The 25528-nt window shown below is 41.4% G+C and overlaps 1 protein-coding gene across 2 annotated transcripts in view; it reads right to left on the bottom strand.

Annotated features, from left to right (window-relative positions):
* LOC124545138 (aldo-keto reductase family 1 member B1-like) overlaps nt 1-25528 on the bottom strand; it is a 107111-nt gene that overhangs the window by 49305 nt on the left and 32278 nt on the right. For both annotated transcript variants that reach the window (XM_047123963.1, XM_047123964.1), the window contains exon 2: nt 5315-5482. In XM_047123963.1, the coding sequence (XP_046979919.1) occupies nt 5315-5482 (168 nt within the window). The remainder of the gene's footprint in view (nt 1-5314; nt 5483-25528) is intronic.

The raw sequence follows: 25528 nt of genomic DNA, 5'->3' as shown, positions 1-25528 counted from the left end.
GTTTATCTCAAAATAATGATAGCTTAGTCTTTTCTTCAATAAGAGGTCCTGTACAACACAATCTGCATTTCCTAGTCTTTAATTGCTGGCCTCATGTTCTTCTTTCTCCTTTCCTTTTCTCCTTCATCTCTAATCATTTTCTATCTTCAGTCTCTTCTTAAGTCTTCACTATCTATCACAGAGATTATAGTGTACAGAGTACACAAAATAAAACTGGTCCATAAAACAGGTACAGAATTGGCCTTTGTTAATGAACATCAGACAAGGTGCTTGACTGGTCCTCACTGACATCAATGCTGTGCACAATTTCACAAACTGCGAGATGGGCTTTCAATGTTCTGCCGCAGCTTTTCCAGTGTGTAAGTATTATTTGAATATACCTAACATTTCAATATGCCTCACAGGCCAAAATCACAGAGAGAGAGATATGTTAATAAAAGTGGTCAGGAGACTGCATAGCCTTTGTTGATTGTCTTGTCCTCTCCAAACACATCATGCACTCATGATAAGGTTTTCACTACCTTGTCATGTCCTCATCAGAAACGACAGACTGTAGTGTGTGCCTTACTGAAAATACTGATACAGTCACTAATTTTTCGAGAGTTGAGTAACATAGAGTTAAAGAGTTCCTGGATATATTAGTTAACATTACCAGTCAAATGGGAGGATAGTGTTATGATGAGAGCACAAAATGCTGCATGCCAAACACCAATTTTTGAAATACTGCTAGGATTTTTCTGATGCGTAATGGCACATGTTCTGTGAATTTGTATATCCTGACAGGCTGAATGAGAAAGAAGAAATGAAAACTGAGGATCCAGAAATCCAGATTCCCCTTCACTCACAAACCACTGGCAGAACTCGGCATGCAAACATTCAGCTGAGTGCTTTAACTCATGCATAGTAGTAAATTATTAAGTATACAGATGAAATACTTTTCTTTATATTTCCACATGACTCTAAAATTCTGCATTTCTCTTTATTAAAATTTCTTGGAAGATATGCTAAAGTGACATAGAACTAGTGCATTATTACTTGACCTGAGCACAGAAATGCTGGGGGGGGGGGGGGGGGTAGAGCTGCGTGTCTCTGTTACCTGTCACCTACTGAACTCTGGATTACTTTCACTTATAAATGAAACATTCTCTTCCCATCTTGGCTACACTGCAGGAAAAGAGATGTGCACATGCCGGGTGCACTGCAACCTTTCTCAAACGACAGTAAAAAAAATGATTCTCACATATCTCATAGCCTGGTTTGTCAGCTTCATGATGAACTACTTATCACTTCATTAATGATTATGCCTAGTTATTATGATATTTTTATATTAAGTAAGATACTGCGTGAAATTCGAATAGTCTGCAATGAAAAATAGAGGTGTTTGATACATGTTAGATTATATATTTCTGTACACGAAAAAGCGCTAAGATATTCAATTTTTCTTTAAACGTGAGACGAGATCTACACTGAAGTGACAAAAGTTCTTTAACCCAGCAGCTTAACATAGCACGGACTCAACAAGTCGTTAGAGGCCCCTGCAGAAGTACTGAGCCTTATTGCCTGTATAGCTATCCATAATTACGAAAGTGTTTCAGCTCAGGATTTTACGCACAAACTGACTCCTTGATAATGCTCCAGAAATGTTCGATGTTTGGTGATCTAGGTGGCCAAACCCTTCACTCAAATTATCCAGAATGTTCCGCAAACCAATCACGAACATCTGTGGCTTTTGATATGGTGTATTATCATCCACAAAAATTCCATCATTGTTTGGGAGGATGACATCTGTGAACGGCTGTAAATGGTCTCCAAGTAGCCAAACATCCAGAAGAACAAGTCCATTCCAGGTAAACACAGCCCCCACCATTATGGAGCTACCAGCACCTTGCACAGTGCCTCTTTGGCTGCTTGGGTTTATGGCTTCACGGGGTCTGTACCACGCTGTTCTTACCAACTGAAATTGGGACTCATGTGACCAGGCCACTGTTTCCCAGTTGTCTAGGGTCCAACTGATATGGTCACAATACCAGGAGATGTGCTGCAGGCGATGTCGTGCTTTTACCAAAGGCACTTTCGTCGGTCGTCTGCTGTCGTAGTCCAGAACGGCAAATTTCGGCACACTGTCCTAACGGATACAATCCTCGTGTGTCCCACATCGATTTCTGCTGTTTTCTCACGCAATTTTGCATGCCTGTTAGTACTGACAATTCTATCCAAACTCCGCATAAAGTGAAGGCCGTCAGGGACTGTGTTGTCCGTTGTGAGAAGTAATGCCTGAAATGTGATGTTCCCATCACACTCTTGACACACTGGATCTCGGAATATTGGGTTCCCGAACGATTTTCGAACTGGAATGTCCCATGCGTCTAGCTCCAACTACCATTCCGCGTTCCAAATCTGTTAATACCTGTCGTGCGGGCATAATCACGCGGGAAACTTTTGCACAAGAATCACCCAAATACAAATGACAGCTCTGTCAATGCACTACCCTTTTATACCTCGTGCACGCGGTACGACCGCTGTCTTTACATGTGCATCTCGCTATCCCATCACTTTTGTCACATCGGTACTTATCTATCTCCAGTCTCAAGAAAATAGACTGTATGTAGTGCACTCACTTTCGATCGTGTGGCAAACGGTAGAGTAGAAGTGAGATATTCCTAACATCTCTCGCATCTCATAAACAGTCCCAGATTACCAAAGGAATTTTTGGAAAATGACAGAGTTCAAAATGGAGAATATTTTTTCATACAGCTAACCTGCGAAACTTCCTTATCTACTGCGACAGATTTTTTCAAGGAAAATATGTAATTACGTTAAGGGCTATAGATAGCTGGTGAAATGAGCGTTAGTATACGTTTGCAACAACCCAAGTGAAGGAATCACAGTCTCATTTTTACCACAGAACGATCTTTTCATAAGCTGTTGATCGTACTTGTCGTCAGTTGTTTGTTTAAGTAGACTGTTTCTAGATTCTGCCGCAGTTGCAGCTGCATTAGCATGTTAGTGAGGTGAAATAGTGTAAACTCCGCTGTGTTTTGGGAAAATAAAAAAATTTTAACATGGCAACAAGAGAAAGAAGAAAGGTGTACAGAACAGGCGAAAATAAATCGTTCCCTGTGTTGCAATTTCAGTGTAATTGTGTACCCACTGTGTTTTTAATAATAAACGGTTGACTTCTCAAACAATTGGTGATACTGGCATAACCAGTTAATATGATCGTTTGCAGACTCGCTAGCGGTGGCTTGTAAGTTGTGCTTTGATAGGCGTCTGTGTGAAGGCTTAAGCGAAGGATGTCCAACCCGTGGCCAGTGGGCCGCATGCGAGCCGAAGCAAGAATCAGTGCAGTCCAAGAAATAAGCGACTGTCACAGGATCGGAAAAAAATACTGTTTATGTAAAGCTATGATAAACTGAATATTTTCAATTTGAAACTCCCGCGGCACGATGATGTGAGCTAATTATATACACCTCCAACTGTCTTTTTTACAAGATGTACAACTTTGCTTCCGCCGTTTTTTTCCCCAACATTTGAGGCTTTAATGAAACAAATTGATTACACATGTACCATTCAAAGTATTTTCCATCGCTGGCCACTACTTTTTCCCATCTTTTGGGCAGTGTACGAATCCGGCGTCGAAAAAATTGTTAACCGTTTGAAGTGATCCACGAATCGGAAGTGTTGGTCAGCCAGACCATGCGCCATTGTTCCAGACAGGTGATGGTCAGAGGGAGCAATGTCTGGAGAATATGGTGGTTGGGGTAGGACTTCTCATTTTAACGTTTCCAAGAACTTTTTGACCTCTTTTGCAACGTGGGGTCGAGTGTTGTCGTGCTGCAAAATGACTTTATCGTGCCTCTCGGTGTATTGCAGCCGTTTGTCTTTTAATGCTCTGCTCAAACGCATTAATTGCATTCGATAACGAGCACCTGTGATTGTTTCACTTGATTTTAACACCTCATAGTGCATGACACCAAGCTGGTCCCACCAAATGCAGAGCATGATTTTCGAGCCGTGAATATTCGGTTTGGCCGTCGACGTGGAAGCATGGCCGGGATATCTCCATGATTTTTTGCGTTTAAGGTTATTGTAATGAGCCCATTTGTCGTCCCCGGTCACAATGCGATGGAAAAGTCCCTTCCTTTTCTGCCTCGACTGTTCACAAAGACACAAACGCCGTTCATTGTCTCTTGGTTCCAGCTCACACGGGACGTAAGTTCCTTTTTTCTGAATCATGCCCATAGTCGTGAGACGTTTTTAAATGGCTTGCTGTATCACTCCCACTAATTGTGCCAATCCTTCTTGAGTTTGACGCAAGTCTTCACTCGGTAATGTCTCCAATTCTGCATCTTCGAAAACATTATCTCTTCCACCATTATGCCGGTCTACGACGTTAAAATCACCGTTCTCGAAGCGTTGAAACCACTCACGACACGTTCTTTCACCAATAGTGTCCTTATCATACGTACTTGAGAGCTTTCGATGTTACTCAGCCGCTGTTTTCTTCATATTGAAAGACAACAGTAACAACACCTGCAAATGACGAGAATTAGGCTCGTAAACTGATATTTTCAATCAATAACAGCTTTATGATGCAGACACAAATCGACTAATGTTTGAATGACGTTATGTTGACCGAGGTCCAATCTAACTCCCTTTGATGCGGACACAAATCGACTAATGTTTGAATGACGTTATGTTGACCGAGGTCCAATCTAACTGCCTGACGCCTGCGATCTGTTTCTTTCGACCGCTACTTTCCGCTGTCGCCACCTATCGGCAAACAGCGGAAACATAGTTGTACACCTTATATTTTCTTTTTTTTCCCCCTTTTATTTTTCTCAGCATTTATGTTTAGTTTTATGTGCAGTATGGGCGCCCAAAAATACTAGTCTTCTTCCTTATGTGGCCCAGGTTAGTAAAGGTTGGACACGCCTGGCTTAAGCTGTAGAACTACACCACTCCTAGACGCTATCCCTTCTGCTAAGGAGCTTCCGCCATTAGCGTTGTTCCCTCCCTTATCGCGCCCTGTCCGCAGCCATGGGCTAAGTGATATTGTACTCACTCTGCTAAGTTTTAATGTAAACAAATTATTATTTATGTAAACAAATAATTACTGTATGAAAATATTTTACCCGTTTTATTGTATTCGATGTTTGTAACACATTAAAAGTGCTGACAGCTAGATTCTTTTTGAGGGGAGTGGGGGGGGGGGCTGTAATGAACTGTGGACCCCCCCGCCACCGCAATATCGAATTCTAGATCCATGCCTGCATCTCACATTATATATATTTTTTTCTGCGGAGGTCCTTACCTTGCTGGTGACAAACACCTCTTCCCGCTTGACTGCCCCTTCCTTAAATTTCTCCTGCAGTGCTTCGCCCACTTCTGACTCGTTGCGGTACACAGCAGCGGTGTCGATATGGCGATAACCGGCGTCGATTGCGTGTTTAACTGCCTCCCTGACTTCTCCTGGAGTTGCCTGTAACATAAAAAAATTGTAACGTTAACCTGTTAATTACGATATGAGGCACTTTTTACTACTCTCTCACATTCGACTTGGGCCCATACTCAAATGCCTACAACTTGGGTTTTTCCCAAAGGGTAGTATCAGCTTCGGATCGTTGCTCCACATTAGATGTTTCTGTAGGAGGGACAGATACGAGAGGTCAGAAGCTGTGTTTCTCGACCTGCAGACACGTTCAGTACAATGTGGCGTCTATCTTGTTGTACGAGGTTGAGTCAAATGAAAACCTTAAATATTTTTTAAATATTATATATTGTGCAGAAGTGGTACAAAGCTGTATCACTTTTCAACATAATCTCCACCACGCTCAATGCAAGTCCTCCAGCGCATACAAAGTGCAAAAATTCCTTTAGAAAAAAATTCTTTTGGTAGTCCACAGAACCACTCATGTACCGCGTGGCGTACCTCTTCACCAGAATGGAACTTCTTTCCTCCCATTGCGTCTTTGAGTGGTCCAAACATATGGAAATCACTTGGGGCAAGAGGTCTGGTGAGTGTGGTGGATGATGAAGACACTCAGAATGCAGGTCTGTGTTTGTTGCAACTGTTGTACGGGCAGTGTGGGGCCTTGCATTGTCATGTTGCAAAAGGACACCTGTGACAGAAATCCACGTCGCTTTGATTTGATTGCAGGCCACAGATGATTTTTTAGGAGATCTGTGTATGATGCACTGGTGACAGTGGTCCCTCTAGGTATGTAATGCTCCAAAATGACGCCTTTTTCGTCCCAAAAGAGAGTCAGCATAACCTTCCCTGCTGATGGTTCGATTCAAAACTTCTTTGGTTTTGGTGTTGAGGAATGCTCACTCTCTTCGTTTCCGGTTGATGGAAGTGAAACCAAGTTTCGTCTCCAGGTAACGATCCTTGCAAGGAACCTTCTCGTTCAAAGCGCCGAAGAAGTTCTTCACAAGCATCAACACGTCGTTCTCTCATTTCAGGAGTCAGCTGCCGTGGCACCCATCTCGCAGACACTTTGTGAAACTGGAGCACATCATGCACAATGTGGTGTGCTGACCCATGACTAATCTGTAAGCATGCTGCAATGTCATTCAGTGTCACTCGACGGTTTTCCATCTCTATGGTTTCAACTGCTGCAGTGTTCTGTGGAGTCACAAATCGTTGTGCCTGACCTGGACGAGGAGCATCTTCCACTGAAGTCACGCCATTTGCGAACTTCCTACTCCATTCGTAGACTTGCTGCTGTGACAAACATGCATCACCGTACTGAACCTTCATTCGTCGATGAATTTCGATAGGTTTCACACCTTCACTATGCAAAAAACAAATAACAGAACGTTGTTCTTCCCTGGTGCAAGTCGTAAGTGGGGCGGCCATCTTCATACTGATACTGCGACGGTATGTGTGCATCTGTACTATGCTGCCACCTACAAACCATTCTGCACGCTGTTTGTAGCACGCTTACCAACTTACAGGACAACGGCGCGAAATTTCGATTTGTTATTACAAATTTAAGGTTTTCATTTGACTCACCCTCGAATAAACTACTTTACTCCGACTTTTCTTTGAACAAAATTCTCCCTTTAAACACTCTGCCGACAAGGAACCAATTCTCTGTAGAAAAAGGGCTCCTACTGCTGCTGATATTTTCCCACAAACCTCGAGTTCATTAATTTCAGGACTAAAAAGATACACTCCAAAAAAACCAGCACACCATGAAGTAATTATCAGAATGGGACGGAAATCAGTAGATGTGATGTACATGATGTGGATATGTAAAGGCAAATAAATTATTATAATTTCACAATAATTGGATGATATATTCAAGATAAAGAGGTTCACCAATTGATTTAGTCAGTAACGCAATGGCTCAACCTCTGCCCCTTCACAGTTGGTTCTTCGGTTTGGCTCTAATTGATGCAGTTGCTTGATGTCCTTCTGAGGAATATCGTGCAAAATTCTGTCCAACTGGCGCGTTAGATCGTTAAAACCCGTAGTTGCTTGGGGGGTCCTGCTCATAATGCTCCAAACATTCTCAATTGAGGAGAGATCCCGCTACGTTGCTGGCCTAGATAGGGTTGGCAAGCACGAAGAGAAGCTGTAGAAACTTTCATCCTATGCAGACTGGCATTATCTTGCTGAAGTGTAAGCCAGGATGGTTTACCATCAAGGGAAACAAAACGGGGCGCAGAATATCGTTGACGCATTGCTGTGAAGTAAGGTGCTTCCAATGATAACCAAATGGTTCCTGCTAGAATAAAAATGGCTTCCCAGACCATCATTCCTGGTTTTCGGGCAGTGTGGTACGTAGCATTCAGGTTGGTATCTCGCTGGTGTCCAAGTCGTTTCCAGATATCTTCGCTGTTCATCAGGGCTCAGTTGGAAGCAGCACATAACCGAAAATAACTCTACTCCAGTCGACGACATTACACGTAGAACACGTCTCTGGTCTCTGGAGACCCCCTGGGCAGTGGTGGGATATCAACCTGTCTGTCGGCCTCCGTACAGACCGACAACCAGCGTTTATCGTCTGCGTCCCATTTCTATTCATAGCAGGACCCCTTTCGTAGCCATCCACGGCAGTCTTATACCGCAGCAGTACGTCGACGGTATTCTACCGTGGGCGTTTGAAAAGTCTATGCAAAAATTAAAACTACTTATGTGTTTGGGGTAAACCTTTTTTATTTTTCGACATAGTCTCCTTTTAGACTTATACACTTCGTCCAACGCTGTTCTAATTTGTTGATCCATTCCGAATAATAGAAATTGTCCAAGTCTGCAAAATAGCTATTAGTTGCTGCAGTCACCTCCTCCTTTGAATAAAATCTTTGTCCCACCAGCCATTTCTTCAAATTAGGGAATAAATAGTAGTCTGAGGGAGCAAGTCTGGAGAATAGGGGGCATGTGAAAGGAGTTAATATCCTATTTCCATTAATTTTGCGACCACAACTGCTGAGGTGTGGGCTGGTGCATTGTCGTGATGGAAAAGGACTTTTTTGCGGTCCAATCGTCGGCGTTTTTCTTGCAGCTCGGTTTTCAAGCGGTCCAATAACGATGAATAATATGTACCTGTAATACTTTTACCATTTTCCAAATAATCGATGAGGATTATCTCTTGCGAATCCCAAAAGACAATCGCCATAACCTTTCCGGCCGAAGGACTGGTCTTCGCCTTTTTTTGGTGCAGATTTTCCCTTGGTAAACCATTGTTTAGATTGCTGTTTGATCTCAGTTGTATAGTAATGTATCCATGTTTCATCCACAGTGACGAAACGGTGCTTAAAGTCCTGCGGATTCTTCCTGAACAGCTGCAAACCATCCTTGTAACGCTTCACACGATTCCGTTTTTGGTCAAGCGTGAGCAATCGCGGAAACCATCTTGCGGATAGCTTTCTCGTGTCCAAACGTTTATGCAAAATATTATGTACCCGTTCATTCGAATTCCCACAGCACTAGCAATTTCACGCACCTTAACTCTTCTGTAATCCATCACCATATCATGGATTTTATCGATGATTTCTGGAGTAGTATCCTCCACAGGGCGTCCAGAACGATCAACATCACTTGCGCCCATATGGCCACTCCGAAAATTTTGAAACCACTTATAAACTGTTCTAATCGAAGGTGCAGAGTCACCGTAATGTTTATCAAGCATCTCTTTAGTCTCCTGAGGCGTTTTGCCTTTCATAAAGTAATGTTTAATCACCACACGAAATTCTTCTCCATCGATTTTTTGACAATCCTATTTGTTCTACACAGATACCACATGTTATCCCTCTTGCGTTCCGTTTTGGAAGTTTTGACTCTTGAATTTCTTCGTTGTAACATAGTTCACACCCGTTTTTTTTTTTTCTTGTTTTCGTTTCTGTGGGAGGTCTATGTGGCATCTCGCCTGCTCTCGCTGTTCATCACATTTACTTGCACAGCAACTGGGGATGTTGCGATAGTCTTACCAGAGAATAACGAAAGACAAACTTAACCTTTTCCTTCACGAAATTGAACGGTGCCAACTTTTGAAGGACAGGTATGTGAAGCGACGATATTGTTTTGGAATTTTGATGCCCGAGGCCTCTGAAAATGGAACAGTCGATACGGGTTGGATCTGGTTTAGTGATGAAGCACATTTCCATCTCTATGGGTACGTCAACAAACAGTACTGGCACCACTGGACTACTCAGAATGTTCTAGCTGCGCTCCACCTTATCAAGTAAAAGTCACTGTTTGGTGCACAATACATTATTGGGCCCATTTTTGTTGAGAGAGCTGTCACAACAGGCAAATAGACAGGTACTGAGACATGAATTTGCACCAAGCGGCCGAATATTCCGAAATTGCTGGTTCATACACTATGGAACACGTTCACATCAGACTGCCGACGTCTTCGATTTCTTTCACGAGACGTCCAGAGATCAAATCGTTGCACTGGGCACCTCAACATTCGCTGCAAATCGCGTGGAATGGTCTCCTTAGAGTCCCGATCTCAAACCGTGTGGTTATTTCTTAAGGGGTTATCTGCAGGACATAGTCTTGAAACATGCATCTACAACACTCCAGGATGTTGGTACTGAAAGTTCCAGAGAGATCCGTGCAGTCTAAAATGGTGTTCTTCAGAAAGCCGTCACGGGATTAAGTTCAAGGCTCTACACACTCATTTCTCCAGAAGAAAAGCACTTTGAAAGCCATCTGCATTAAATTTTAACTTGGATACTACAGCAACTATATGCTAGCAAGAATCTATCACCTGATATTATGTCGTAGTAGACAAAAACTTTATCACACCTATTTTTTACCACTCTGTACTAAGGGGAAACCATCAATCATTTGAGATACAGCAAAAGTTTCTTATTTCGTCTCAAATTTAGTTCCTGAGGGACTACGTATTTTTCAAACGAAGAGGATCGATTATATCAAAAGTAACATTTTTATAATCTTGCGAACAGCCGTGTGCTAGCCTTTCCACTGTAATAGTTGCGCTTATAGTTCCACAACTGTGGTGAAGGAGCACCTAATCCAGTCAAACTTGCCAAATCAGGCGAAGGATCCAAGAGATGCTGCAAGTGTTCCAGCTTTAGTGTCGGCGTTTCCAATACCTTCACTTTTCTGGAGGCTATCGATGATAGTGTGAAGACAATCCATGGAGTAGGGAACACCCTGACAAAACAGCAAAAAAATATGAGTGCGGGCTTGTAGCAGTGAGAGGGTTAAAAAGATCAAGAAGGTCCTACTGCTAGAGAACTGTCATGGGGGGGGGGGGGGGGGGGGACTGTCTGAACTAATACAGGGTAGTGAATACTGGGTAACTATGAGAGTCATACCAAAAATGCTACACACTGTAAAGTTATAATTCAATTATCTTTTAATTTCACACAAGGACTTTATTCAGATATTCAAGGAAACCTCCATTCTCCTCAATAACAGTGGCCCAGCATATCAATTGTAACTCAAAATCTGGAATTCATGTTTCATCCACAACAACAATTCCTGTTTATAATCTGAGCTTCCTCTGTTTCGTAGCATTGAAGCAACTGTTGTGTGATTCTCTTGCGAACTGTTTTACGTTCTCAACTTGGATGATTACAAATCCATTTTGCAGTGACTCTTCTGTTCTGTAATTTCTCTGTTATGATTCTGAAGATCGAAGAGGCAGTGATGTTCACTTCATCTGCAATTTCTTCGTACGTTTTGCGTCGATCGTCTTCCAAAATGCTGTGAATAATGGCAGCGGAAGTGTAGTCTGATGCACAGACTGCCCTCTCCTTGGGTGGTCTATGGAAGCGCACCGTGGCACTGTGTTACGAACCGGTACATTAATCTCGCAAACTTCAACTAGAGCATTGTGAATTTCGTTAACATTTTTCCCCGCAAATTTTTAATTTTGCTGCTAGATTGCTGTGCACGACGTGAGATTTGACTTGAGTCATTTCCCCCTCCATTTCAGATCAGAATATCTCACTTAAAACAAAATTATCATAACACTGAAAACACCTGATGATAGCTGAAAGTACGGTTCACAAATTCCACTTCGCGCGGCGGTCGTTCCACTGGTACGGACGCACATGCGCTCTGAAATGGTCCTCGTAGTAGACTTAATCCAAGATCAGCGTTCTGCGACGTTACTGTCATTTAATCTCTCTGAGGATGCTGGTAAAGATCACGTGATCATTATCGGGAGGAAAGGGAGGGTGGGGGACAGTTTAGACAGTAACGACAACTACACAGGTGAGGAAGACGTAAGGCACTTTGCTTGAAATGATCGTTAACACGCACGTGAAAATTATGTCACCGAGCGATCGAGAAGCCGTGAATGAATGCAGAGCTTCATGAGTCGATCAAATGAGTAGAGCCATCACACAAGGCGGATGTGGCTCATATGTCGCCTCTCTCAGGGCCGCAACATACTTGGCGCGATGTGCATCTGAATATTTCTAGTAAAAGTTTAGTTGCGTAACTAATTTCTAAAAGCATTCATTGTAACTACAGCACCGAGTGTCCAATGCCTGTGATTTCGAATTTTTTCAACAGGGTATATTTTCAAAACACAGAGCGGGGGAAACTATAGACACGGTTCGAATCTTAAGTGGAATGGTACAAAGGGTAACAATCGTAATACATTTTAACTCAGGCATAAAAATATAAGACGTCTTTGTAGAATAATGGAACTCCTATATTAAGGCTTTTTTGTAGACTAATATTCTCATCTGTAGGAAGTGAAGGACGATAAGGATTTAACCAGAACTATATGTAGGATCTATAGACTCAATGGCTGAATCCGCCTCTACCAGAGCAAGTTTTGTGATAATTAATAGGCAAAAATAGCATTTTAAGTAGTTTTTGAGCCAAGGCAGCGTTTGAGGTTTTTTATTAAATTCCATAAATTTTTACTGTACAATTTATTACTCAGTGAACTGATGAGATTAAAGAAATGAAAAAAGTTTCTATTTGGCTCGTCTGCTTTAAAATCCTCTTTTTTTATGGCTATTAATTTGTACTTTATGGCTATCAGTAATTATATACACTGCCTGGCAAAAAAAAAAAAAGGAATCACCCAGAAAGCAAAAAGGAAACAAAATGAAACTTCGAGAGGTTGTATGACTTCATATAGCGATCACAAAATCGAGCCAAATCTATGACGAACTTGGCGCTATGAACCCATTTGTAAGTATGAGGCTCCACCCCTCTGACGTGGGTGTGTGCACTGATCTGGTTGGGAAGGCTGTCTAAAATCGTTGTGTCCTCTTCTGAGGCAAGCTGACCCACAACAGTGGTAACTGGTCCTTGATATCTTGGATATTGACAGTGGAATGGAGTTGATATCTGCATTGGTCCCTCATATGTCCCATCGAGGGCAGTTTTCAGCACCTTGCTGGCCACAGGAATACTATAACATCACACAGAAACAAGTGACACGTGTCGACGAGCATTGTCCTTTTGAAAACTGGCACCATGATAGGATCGTATGAGGTTTAACACGTGAGAACTCAGGGTATCCGTGATCTACCGCTACATCGTCAGAGTTCCCTCCGTCATTGCCAGCCTTGATGTGATGTCGTACCTGGTGGTTTCCCACACCATCATGCGAGGTATTATCACCGCTGTGCCTCTCCAGAACGTTGAAGAATGGGATCTTTCCTCAGGCAGCTGCCATACTCGCCAACAATGGTCATCCATGGTAGCGCAGAACGGCAGTATCATTGTGCATAATGCGATACCATTCAAAAGCAGACCATGTTCCCCACTCGCCGTACCACTTCACAAGCACCCGTTTGTGTTGTGGTGTTCACGGCAGCCTATGCATGGTATGGTAATTCTCTAGTTTGGCTGCTCTGATCTCCAACCAGTGGTGCAGGATGATACAGAATGTTGCAGAAAGTCCATCACTTGTTCTCAGGTGACAGGTGCAGAAGTCAGATGGTTACTGTGTGTGCTTCGTGCATAGTACGGTGGTCCTCCCTTCTGGTGGTCACACATGGCCAACTGAAATCTTGACAATAAGTATGCCTGCCCTCACGTTCCACAAAATCCAACGTGGGGCCACTGTCAGATTTGAATGCCTCACAAATCTGGATATTGTGCAGTTCCACCAACCGGTCAAATGGAGGCCAAAATGAGGCTCTTTCGAACCAGGTCCTGATAATGCTATCTAACACGTGTATATGACATCTTGGTGTCCTTCATGGTAATCACTCAACATCTGATGTTGTTCATGTTCCTTATATACCTTGTCAGAACTGCTAACAAACTACTGTGTGTGTATTGAACCAGGGACCTAGAAACGATAGAGAGGCTTTTTCCCCGCCGTACCTCTCAGTGCTTCACAACAGCCTACAGCAGTCCACTCACCCCACTGCCGCCCCACACCGAACGCAGGGTTATTGTGCGGTTCGCTCCCCCCCCCCCCCCCCCCCTCCGCCTCCCCCTCCCCCTCCCCCTCTCCCCTCTCGGGAACGTATCATACCAGACGAGTGTAAGCCCACATGTTTGCGTGGTAAGGCGGAATAATGGGAACCAGCCCTCATTCGCCGAGGCACGTGGAAAACCGCCTTAAAAATCATCCACAGGCTGCCCAGCACACCGGACCTCGGCACCAGGTGGATTCGTGCTGGGGACCGGCACGCCTTCCAGCTCGGGAAGCAGCGCGTTAGAGTGAGCGGCTAGCCGGGCGGCAACAAGTCTATACACAAACAACACTAATACTCTACACTCATCATTGCGTCGCAGAGAATTGCAACTCTAATCATTTACATAGCCGCTGATGGCGTATATTTGTATGAAGCTACATTGACATTCGACCATGTCTTCTGGATGCTTCAACATATTGTCAGGCAATGTATGATACGGGAAAAAATTCTGTAATAGCTCTAATTTGCTTTTACAGTGCCATTCACTTACAATGAAGGTATAGCCAAAGGGCATTTCTCTGTATTGTGCTGTTACCATCATAGAGTCTCAATAAGGACGTTTAAAAATTTTTGATGTTGTTTCTAACTCTCAGCAGTACAATTAGCACCACCAAATTTTTTCTATAAAAATACAGGATCCTATAGAACGAGTACTCGGATATAAGAAGGACAGAACTTCGAAACATATTGGCAAATTTATCGAAACAAACATAGAAAACAAAGAAAAATATTTGTCATTACATATCACAAACGCCCTTTACATGGTTTTCCAATGTAACACTATACAATACGTTGTTTCGAACCTGCGAGTCGGCTGCTGAAAGTTCCTGGAGCGCAAGGCGTATGTTAGTCGGGTATCTTTAACTTGTTTGTTAGTTTCTGTGCGACCTGCATTTTGTTTGGAGTCAAATGCAAACAATCATGCCGACATTGTTACAGCCAGGGTACGTCTTTCAGTAGAACGGCAAGGAGTTCGGATGAGTGCTACATGCGCTTCATTCACTTGCTGTGCAGTCAGTCCGTTGTGTCCTTCGCCGTCCTGGACTTTTCTTCTTTGCACAAGATCCGGTAGTCCTCAACTGATGCATACACAGTACTATCATCCGATGACCCCAGGCTTTATCATGTCGTTTCGCCTCGAAATGGCGACGAAAGAGTCGCTGAAATGTGGTGGGAGACACCTTATTGTAAAAAATTGTTAAAATAATGCTCGATGCTCCGAATTCCACAAGGCCATAATTACAAATGACAGTCCTTCCTCAATGCAACGCGCACATGCTCCTCGCAGATGTGACCTTTCTACGGTACTCGGAGCCTACTATTTATTCTGCCGGACCATGCACATTAGAGTAAACTTATTTGTTTGCTTCACATTTGAATTTTCCGCTAAAGTGCTCATAGAGGCCACGTGACCTTGATATGACGTCACGAGTCACTAAGAACTGTCGGATTCTACGGGTCGTAGGACACCTTGTACGTTTCCCGCAATAGCTCCAAAACAAATAAGGTTATCTCAAAATAGTTTCCCCAGCTTCAAGAGCTCAAGAATCCGTGTAGGTCGACAGGAAGTAAACATTTTTATGTGTTCTGGTTTTGATGAAATGAGGCACAGAAGAAATTCTGTTTCCGCAAACTCGAATTAACTACGAGGATTGGAACTGTAATAGTGATAATTATTTGTTTACAGCTCGTACAATATAGATACGTGTTTCAAACTTTTACTGACCTTCAGAGAAGTCACCAGTATTGTGTATAGTTCGTTGCCAGTGATGTGGAAGTCGTGGGATACTCTTGGCAGCGTCAGTTGTGTTGACAGTTCGAGCGGCTTGGTCTATTGCCCGACGAATTTGTAGCAGTTCTGAAGCGAATGCGGTGAAGTGTTTCCTTCAGTTTAGAAATCGAGTTGAACTCACGAGCGCTTAATTCAGGGGAGTGCAGTAGGTGGTATAGCACTTAGCAGCCCCATCAGTCAAACAAATCAGTAACAGCTTGCACTGTACGTGCTTGAGCATTGTCCTGCAAAATGATGGTTAGGTCCTGCAGAAAGTGTCATCACTTTTGTCTCTAAGCTGGTCGTAGGTTGTGTTCCAAAAATAAACAGCATAGAGACATACCACTCCTCTGACTTAAGCCCTCGTAAGTTCAGTTCGATTTCTAAGCTGAAGGAAACACTTCACGGCATTCGCTTCAGAACTGCTACAAATTTGTCGGGCAATAGAGCACGCCGCTCGAACTGTCAACACAACTGGCACCGCTAAGATTATCCTATGACGTCCACACCGCTGGCAACGGGTTATACACAATGCTGGGAACTACTTTGAAGGTCAGTAAAACCTTGTAACACGTATCCATTTTGCAAGACCTGTAAAGAAACAATTGCCACTAATAAAGTTCCAACCCTCGCACAAACCGCCAATGTTCCATTAACCATTTCCTTAAATGTCTTATTGGTTTTTGCCAATTCGAGTGCCACGTATCTGAACGGAAGCCATTGGGAATTGAACGCGACGTTTAAGAGGTGAATGCTGACTTAATTTATACCACCTGTCCACTGACACAGCTCAAATAGTCCATACAAAATAATTACGTCTATGACTTTTGTGATTATAAGAAGTTTCCCGCACCACTGTATTAAAGCAAGAACGTATTCTGTTAAACGTTTGTGGTGCAACAGCAACCAGTCAACAGTGAAATCATTTGAGACAGCACACAGGCTAGTACGGCACAACGATAGGGAAGGATAATAGCCATGTCATTTTTAAAGGAACTAACCCGGCGTTCAGATTTAGCATTTTAAGGAAACGCCGGAAAATTTAGATCTCAATGGATGGTGATATGAACTACACCCCTTGTGAATGCAGTTCTGATGTCTTAATCTATGCGCAGCCGTGCTTCGCATGTATTGTAGAAATAAATACAATTTCAATAAGCACTGGTATTTTCCAAATCATTCTGGTCGCTTGTCTGTGGGATGCAGAAGGCAGCAGATAATAGTATCCCTGTTGACGCAATGTTCCTTGATTTCCAGAAGGGCTCCGACAGAATTCTGCACTGCTACCCGTTAAACAAAATACGTTACGTGGGGAATAGCAGACCAGATTAGTGATTGAAGTCTCTCTAGCAAACAGAACCCATTAGAAATTGTCTGCTGTATATCTTCGGTTGTACCCCATGGGAGCAGACCAGATTAGCGATTAAAGTCTCTCTAGCAAACAGAACCCATTAGAAATTGTCTGCTGTATATCTTCGGTTGTACCCCATGGAAGTTCCAGGTGATCCCTTAAAGTTCCCTGTGTTCAGGTTGTTCCAAACCTTCAGGGTAAAAATCAAACAGTTGGTAGAGGACCGTAAACTTAACACTGAGATGAGACCCTAATAGTCGGAAGTGAATACTTAGCTTTTTTCATTGATGTAACTTCAACTTTTCGCAACATTCAAGTCCAAGCCACAGCCTGAGTGCATGCATCACAACATACTCTCAAGTGAAACACATGTTTATTGTTACCAGTCACTGTTTACTTATTTCCAGAAGGAGTCATGGTCTTTATGTGGGTTAATATGGCATTCATGTGTTGTGGTACAAATTTGGAGTTACCTGTGACACTGTCTAATAGAGAAAAGCGAAACATTATTTCAAAACATGGTTCATAGTTTTGTCGAGGTCTTTGACTAAAGTATGTACGAAAATGTAGAAGTGAAGGCAAGGTAACTGAAATAAAAAACCTCCGATGGTCATAAGTTCTTTCTTCTGCCGTGAAACATCACGTAGTCCATCCCCCTTTGTAAACATTGACGGAACAAAGACGGCGTCTAGAAATGAATAATTGCAAAGAACATATAGCAAAACAAACGTACTATTTTGGACACTGAGGTGTAGTAAGGAGATTCATGAGGTTACACGAGTGAAGCAACGTCTACCATGTTACTTACCTAAACATTAGCTTCTGGTGGAAGTGTTTTTATCATAAATACCAGCTTGCATCTTTTACAGGTGTACTTATCTTTCTGATTCTAGTTTAAAGCGTATAAGAATCATTCGTAAGTGGACTCGTTCAGGTGATATTTTCTTTTTTATATACGTAAATTTTAGTTGTGCTGTTTACTTTTATTTTAGCAGTTCTATTTCTGTAATTTGTGTTTAAATTTCCTATCAGTCCAACTTGAAAAGCTCTCTGGGTGCACGCTGTAAGAAGGAAAGATTGGAAACCTACGAAATATAGCAAAAAAGTTTTCACCACTATTGGGATGAGGACATGGACTGAACATCAGTTTCGCCAGTCTGTATTAAGGAAAATGCTGGGTTACAAAAGCAGTCTTTTTATATCAAGTACTTGGTTGTTCGAAATAAATAACGAAAACAAAGGTACATTAACGAGGAGAAACACGTCGCATTACTGGATAAATAAGCACTTACGAGGAGAAAAATGTCTGGAAATGCTATCCTGTCATTGTGTTATTCACAAAAGCATTGTAACATTCCCTATTTAAAACAACTGTTGCATGCACATTACAGAAATTAAGAACAAGATGCACTTGTAAACAGCTGATTACTAATGTCCAGGGGCGTCTAAAAAGCTTCAAAGCAACGTAGAGCGTAAGTCTGCAGCGCTTTCTCCCCATATTATACCTCCATGATTTTGAAGCAACCATTGTGGAGATCTTTGGTTACTCAGGTGAATAGAATGCAAGTGTAAATATCTCTAATTGTTACAGAATCTTTTCTGTCAAGTTTACATAACTTAATAGTTTGTATACATTTATGTAATCAGTGTGATATGTTAGAAACATTAACTGTATTACTTACGTTGGCTACAGTGGCAAAATTTGTAGGTCAGCAACACTTTACTTATTATTACTATGTTACATTGGTTGTATGTGTATGCTTGTGTGCCTGTGCACGCATGTTTTTGTTTGTTTGTGTGTGTGAAGAAGGATGGGATTCAGAGATAAGAGGGTGAAAGGAGTGATAGAACGAGAGAAAAGCCTTGGTTATGCCAGAGCTTTTGATTCTTAAGATTACATCTGTCATACATCGTAATTAATTAAAGGTAGAAGTATCACATCTATTTTGATTTAAAATAATATATACAGCTAGATATACTCTTAATAACACGAAGAGATAAATATTTCGTTAAGGTAAGTGGGGGTAGAAAGAGCTGGGAAGTCAGTGGATCTGTCAGGTTTTATTAAGTCAGGCCAGTCAATCATTCATTCAGGAAAAATATCATGGAAACATGCGAGTAACTAATTAATTCATGGTAAATACGATGGATAGGATTGAAGCAATATATATATATATATATATATATATATATATATATATGTGTGTGTGTGTGTGTGTGTGTGTGTGTGTGTGTGTGTGTGTGTAAATTTAATAATGGAGGCTGCTGTTAGAAACAGAAACTCTTTTGCAAAAGTCATTTTTGTCTTCCAGAGTGGAATGTGGTTACTTTCTTTGGTGTTTGTTTATGTGTAGTGTTTCAATGATGTCTAGTTTTTTGTGGTTAAGTTGGGCATGCAGAATACTGATACTTGTGTTATTTAAACATTGTGTTTAGTTTCATGTGAGATGGTAGTTATTGTTGATTGGTGGTACTGTTTGTTTCTTAGTGTGTCTATGTGTTACTTGAACCTAACCTCAAATAATGTGAATCAGAAATTCTCCAAATTCATGTTGGAGTTTAAGATAATATTCGAAGAAGCCTTCCCCAAAGCACTAAGTTCTACTGGAACATCCACCAAAAATAAGTGGATTACCACAGGAATTAGAAAATCTGCCCAAACTTTTAAATACCTAAACTCTATAAAAAACAACAACAGTGATCCAGATTTTCTTCATTACTACAGAAACTACAAAAAAATCTATAGGAAGGTGCTCAATGTTGCAAAAAAAAAGGCCAATGATAGACTAATAAATCTAGCTAAAAATAAAAGTAAAGCTACATGGACTATAGTGAAACAAGAGACAGGAACAGCAACACAAAGGCAAATAAACACCCAAATCAGGAACAAAGAAAACCTAACAAGTACCCCAAAAGAACTAGCAAACTTTGTTAATTCTTACTTTAGTAGTATAGCTACAAAGTTACAGGAAAATTTTTCAAAATCTCATAATCCACGAACACGGGAATATACATCAAATTCAATGGTATTGCTACCCACTACTGAGGAAGAAGTGTGTAATGTGGTAAGGAAATTAAAGAGCAAAAATTCAGCAGGTTTAGATGAAATTCCAATGTCTGTGCTGAAAAAATGCATAAATAGTATCAAAGCCCCCCTAACCAATATCATAAATGAATCTTTCAAAGCCGGTTGTTTCCCTGATTATCTGAAACATGCAAAAATTTTACCTCTACACAAAAAAGATGATGTAGAAAACATTGAGAACTACAGGCCAATTGCCCTACTGTCATCATTTTCCAAAATAATAGAGTCCATAATGAAGAACAGACTTATGAGCTATCTAAACAAATACAACCTTCTTTCAAATGACCAATTTGGTTTCAGACCAGGCAGAGATACAGAAATGGCAATAGCACATTTCACTAAAGTGGTTCTAGAAGCACTGGATGAAGGCAACTATGTATCTGGCATATTCCTTGACCTGTCAAAGGCCTTTGATACAGTTGACCACCAGAATCTATTACTTAAGTTAGAAGCACTAGGTGTAAGAGGGGTAATCAACAAATGGTTCCATTCATACCTTAAAAATAGAGTACAGTGGGTAGAGATCTCGCATGTCTCCAGTAGATCAAAGTTCATAGAAAAACACCTGTCAGATCCACAGCATATTAATATTGGGGTCCCTCAGGGAAGTGTGCTGGGTCCGGTGTTGTTCTTGATTTATATAAATGACTTTCCACAATATATCCGACATGGAGAGAAGATATTGTTTGCCGATGACAGCAATATTATAATCACCAGTGAGACATCAGCACAAATGTTGGAAAATTGTAATGAATCACTGAAAGATGTCTACAAATGGTCTACAGAGAATAAAGTGACCTTAAATATTAAGAAAACAAATAGCATACGCTTTAGAATAAACAGAAAAAACAGTCCCCTAAAGTTAAAGCTACATAACACCTCTGTAGACGAAGTGCCCACCACAAAATTCCTAGGGTTGCATATTGACAGCCAGCTTAGGTGGAGTGAACATGTTAAAAAACTCACAAAAAAGATATCTACAACGTGTTATGCACTTAGAGTTCTCTCCTCAGTATGCAGCGATGAATGTCTAAGAACTGTATATTTTAGCTATGTACATTCAGTCATAAGCTATGGGATAATTTTCTGGGGAAATAATGTACTCAACTTACAAACAGTTTTTAAAGTGCAGAAGAGAGCAGTGAGAATTATAACTAAAAGCAGTAAGTGGGCTCACTGCAGAGAACTATTCAAAATACTTGGTATTCTAACTGTTCCCTGTTTATTTATGTTCCACACTATAGTATATATAAAGAAAAATATAGTGAATTATAGTACAAACAGCATTTTACACAGCTATAGCACAAGAACAAGCCACTGCCTTCATCTAGATAGGAGAAACAAGCATAAGACCCAAAAAAGTTTCTTGTATCAGGGTGTAAAATTGTATAACAAGCTGCCACAGGAAATCAAAGAAATTAACAGCATGTACTGTTTCAGAAAAACTCTTAAACTGTATTTTCAGGAACACTGTTTTTACACAGTAAGTGAATATTTAAATGTTTGAATGTAATTTAAGTGACATAATGACATTGTATTGTATATTCTGTAAATGTATAACAAGCTGCACAGGACATCAAAGAAATTAACAACATGTACTGTTACAGAAAACCCTTAAACTATATTTTCAGGAACACTGTTTCTAAACAATAAGTGAATATTTAATTGTTTGAATGTAATTTAAGTGATAAATGTCATTGTATTTGTATACTCTGTAAATGCATATAAAAGTGTCAATGTATCTGCAAAAATCACTGTATCCAAACTGACAACATCCATACATTGCAAAATGTCTACGGATGGCTAATCAAATAAATAAATAAATAAATAAACCTGTCTGACCTATGTAAGAAGAACAGTCACAGTCAAAACATTCAATTCTTTATACACCTGTATTGTGTAATGGGTTTCTTGTGTTGCTGTTATCAGGGAATTTCCTCCCAGCCTTGTTGTTAATGGTGAAAAATATATTTATGGCTTTTCATTTGAAGACATTGGCAATCTGATATTAAATACTACCCAGAAAGAGAATTGTGCAGGTGACCTTATTTTCATAGTGTGATTGTTGTGCTACTATTGACTGTTTCAGTGTGCCTACTGTGGAGCTCCTATGGTCTTTGTATTTAACTTCAAAGTGTGGAAGTTTAACTGCTCTGTTGACCGTATGCCATAATGCCACCATTTTCTGTGTTGTTGGGTGACAAGAAATGTTGTAGATGGTAGAGTTTCATGCTGTGGGTTTCTGATAAATTTCAGATTCATGTATATTATTCATTATTCTAATGGTCAGGTCTAAAAAGTTTCTATCATGCACTTGATGTCAGCTGTGAAGTTTTTCATTTTCATGGAAGCCGTTGCACAATTCGTTTAAATCATTGATATCCTCTTCCGTGTCACTGATGAAAATGATGGCGTCATGTACAGATCAGTAGTAGTAATTAACGTTTTGAGGTTGTGGTGGTTGAAATTCAGAATCTTGTCTTTTAAGTTGGTTATAAAAATTGCAGCTAACAATCCAGACAGGTTTGATCTCATTGGCAAGTCACTTGTTTGCTTGTAGAGTTTGTTGTTGAATCTGAAATAGATGTGTGACAGTGTAAATTGCAGTGGGTCCCTTAGTTCAGTAACGTGAGTGGAGCGGAATTTTTGGTGTTTTTTTATGATGGCGTTAATTGCCTGAATGTGATATCTGTTGATACGGAAGAATAAAGTTTTTGTATGTCAAATGAAACAAGTGTGCCTCTGTTAGGGATTTTATGTTTTGGACATGTTGTGTAAACTCTCCTGTGATTCTAAGTGTTCTTTTACTATTGAGTATATATGTTCTTTAAGAATTTTAAAAACCTTTTTGTTGAGTTTGAATGTAAGACTTTTCTTACAGTTCTCCAGTTCATTACAGTTCTGATCAGGATTCAATTTTTCTGTTTTTTTTTTTTTTTTTTTTTTTTTTTTTTATAGCATTGAGGCAGGTTGCTTGCGGGCTTATCGCTACGACGTTTCTTGCTTTCTGAGCTGTTGGTGACGTGGTGGAGTGGGCGGATGGGAAGAAGAGAAATCGTGTTAGTTTCGCGGTGGATGACGAAATGGTTTTCATATTTCACATCAAATCAAAGATTTTTTTTTTCTAATTGGGGTGGTGTGGGAGGAGGGGGGGGGGTGAGGGGTGCCCGTTACTGAATACGCCTTTGTTTATTTTTTTAACTAGAATGTTGAGATTTCCGAACGATATTGTTTCAACATTGTACTAAGAGAACACTGTCGTGCACCTAGCTCATTACAGGCCCCCTCCTCTGCGACACTATACTGTTCGTTTGCTCTTGTGGTGCTTACTTTGGGAATGAATTTTGTTACATTGTTGCACGCTATCAGTTAACTGTTCCTACAGGCTTTTCTTCTCGTGACACATTTCAGTATCTTTATCAGGCAATAACATCCTCCTTATGAGCATTCCCCGACAGTGAGATACGTTATCAGCGAGTGCAATCTTATCAAAACGAGAAGTATTGTCAAATTCGACATTTAAGATATCAGGAAGTTCAGATGGTGAAGAAAGTGACATTTCAGTGACATGTGATAACTAAATTACTCTGCGATCGGCCTTTGAAAACAAGGCGATGCCGACCGTGTACATCCTGTGGCAATTGCGCCATTCTGATGTAGTATAGAACGGATTGTGGTCACAATACCGCCCTCCTGACCGTAATCAGCTTTCTGAACCTCGGAGAAGTTCCCTTTTCAACCACTTAGTTCCCTAAGTGGTCTCAAGACTGAGTGCAACCCTTTCCAGTACTCCTAGCGAGGAAAAATCGCCGACAGTACCGGGAATTGAAATAGGAGCATCACATGCCAATGAAACACGCTGACACTTCTTTTACAGAAGTGGGCTCAGTGACGTGCCGAAATTCAGATCCTCTAAATAAGCAGTGCTGAGGTGACAAAAGTCGTAGGATAACTTCGAATATCGCGTCGGACTTCCTTCTGTACGGCGAGTGCAGCAACTCGAAGTGGTATGGATTCAACAAGCCGTTGGAAGTCCCCTGCAGAAATATTGAGCCACGCTGCTTCTCTTGCTGTCAATACTTGTGAAGTGTTGCAAGTGCAGGATTTTGTGCACGAACTGACCACTCGTTTATGTCCCGTAGATGTTTGATGAGATTCATCTCGGACAATCTGGATGACCATATCGATCTCTCGAGTTGTCCAGAATGTTCTTCAAACCAGTAGCGAGCAACTGTGGCCTAGTGACATGACACATTGTCATCCATAAGAATTCCGTCGTTGCTTGGGAACATGAAGTGCGTGAATGACGGCAAATGGTCTCCAAGTAGCCGAACATAACCGTTTACAGTCAACGATCGGTCCAGTTGGACCAGAGGACCCAGTCCATTCCATATAAACACAGATCACATTGTTATGGAAGCACCACCAGCTCGCGCAGTGGACAACTTGAGTCCAAGGCTTTGTGAGGTCTGCGCCACACTCTAACTCTACCATCAGCTCCCACCATTTTAAATCGGGGTTCATCTGACCGGGCCACGGTTTTCACGTCGTTTAGGGTCCAGTAGATATCGTCCAGTCGCTGCAAGTGATATGGCGCTGTCAGCAAAGGCACTTGCATCGGTCGTCTGCTGCCAAGCCCGATAACGTCAAATTTCCCAATCTCTGTCCTAACCGATACGTTCGGTTTATGTCCCGCATTGATTTCTGCCATTATTTAACGCAGTGTTGCTCCTGTGTTAGCACTGAAAACTCTATGCAAACACTGCTCTCTTAGTCGTTAAGTGAAGACCATCGGCCACTGCATTCTCTGTGACAAGAGGAAATGATGGAGCCGGCTGCTGTGGCCTAGCGGTTCTAGGCGCTTCAGTCTGGAACCGCGCGGCCGTTACGCTCGCAGGTTCGAATCCTGCCTCGGGCATGGATGTGTGTGATATCCTTAGGTTAGTTAGGTTTAAGTAGTTCTAAGTCTAGGGGAGTGATGACCTCAGATGTTAAGTCCCATAGCGGTTAGAGCCTCATTTTTTTTTTTTTTTTTTTTTTTAATGCCGGAGATTTGGTTTTCTAGGCGCAATCGTGACATTGTGAATCTCGAAATTTTGAATTCCCTAACGATTTCCGAAATGGAATGTTCCATCCGCCTAGCTCCTACTACTATTCCGCGTTCAAAGTCTGTTAATTTCCACCATGCAGCCATAATCGTGTCGGAAACCATTTCTCATGAATCACTTAAAGTACAAATGACAGCACCCCCAATGCATTGCCCTTTTATACCTTGTGTGCGCATAGCACAGCTAGGACTTTTGCCACTTAGTGTATAATGCAAGCTGCTTTCACCGAAACAGGAAGCAGAGGAATCGGGATACCATAACCAACATAAAAACACAAAAAAATGGTTCAAATGGCTCTGAGCAATATGAGACTTAACATCTGAGGTCAT

Source organism: Schistocerca americana, chromosome 8, assembly GCF_021461395.2.
Source record: "Schistocerca americana isolate TAMUIC-IGC-003095 chromosome 8, iqSchAmer2.1, whole genome shotgun sequence".
Lineage (NCBI taxonomy): Eukaryota > Metazoa > Arthropoda > Insecta > Orthoptera > Acrididae > Schistocerca > Schistocerca americana.
The sequence above is the reverse complement of the archived record's forward strand: the minus strand, read 5'-3'. Positions and strand labels throughout refer to the sequence as shown.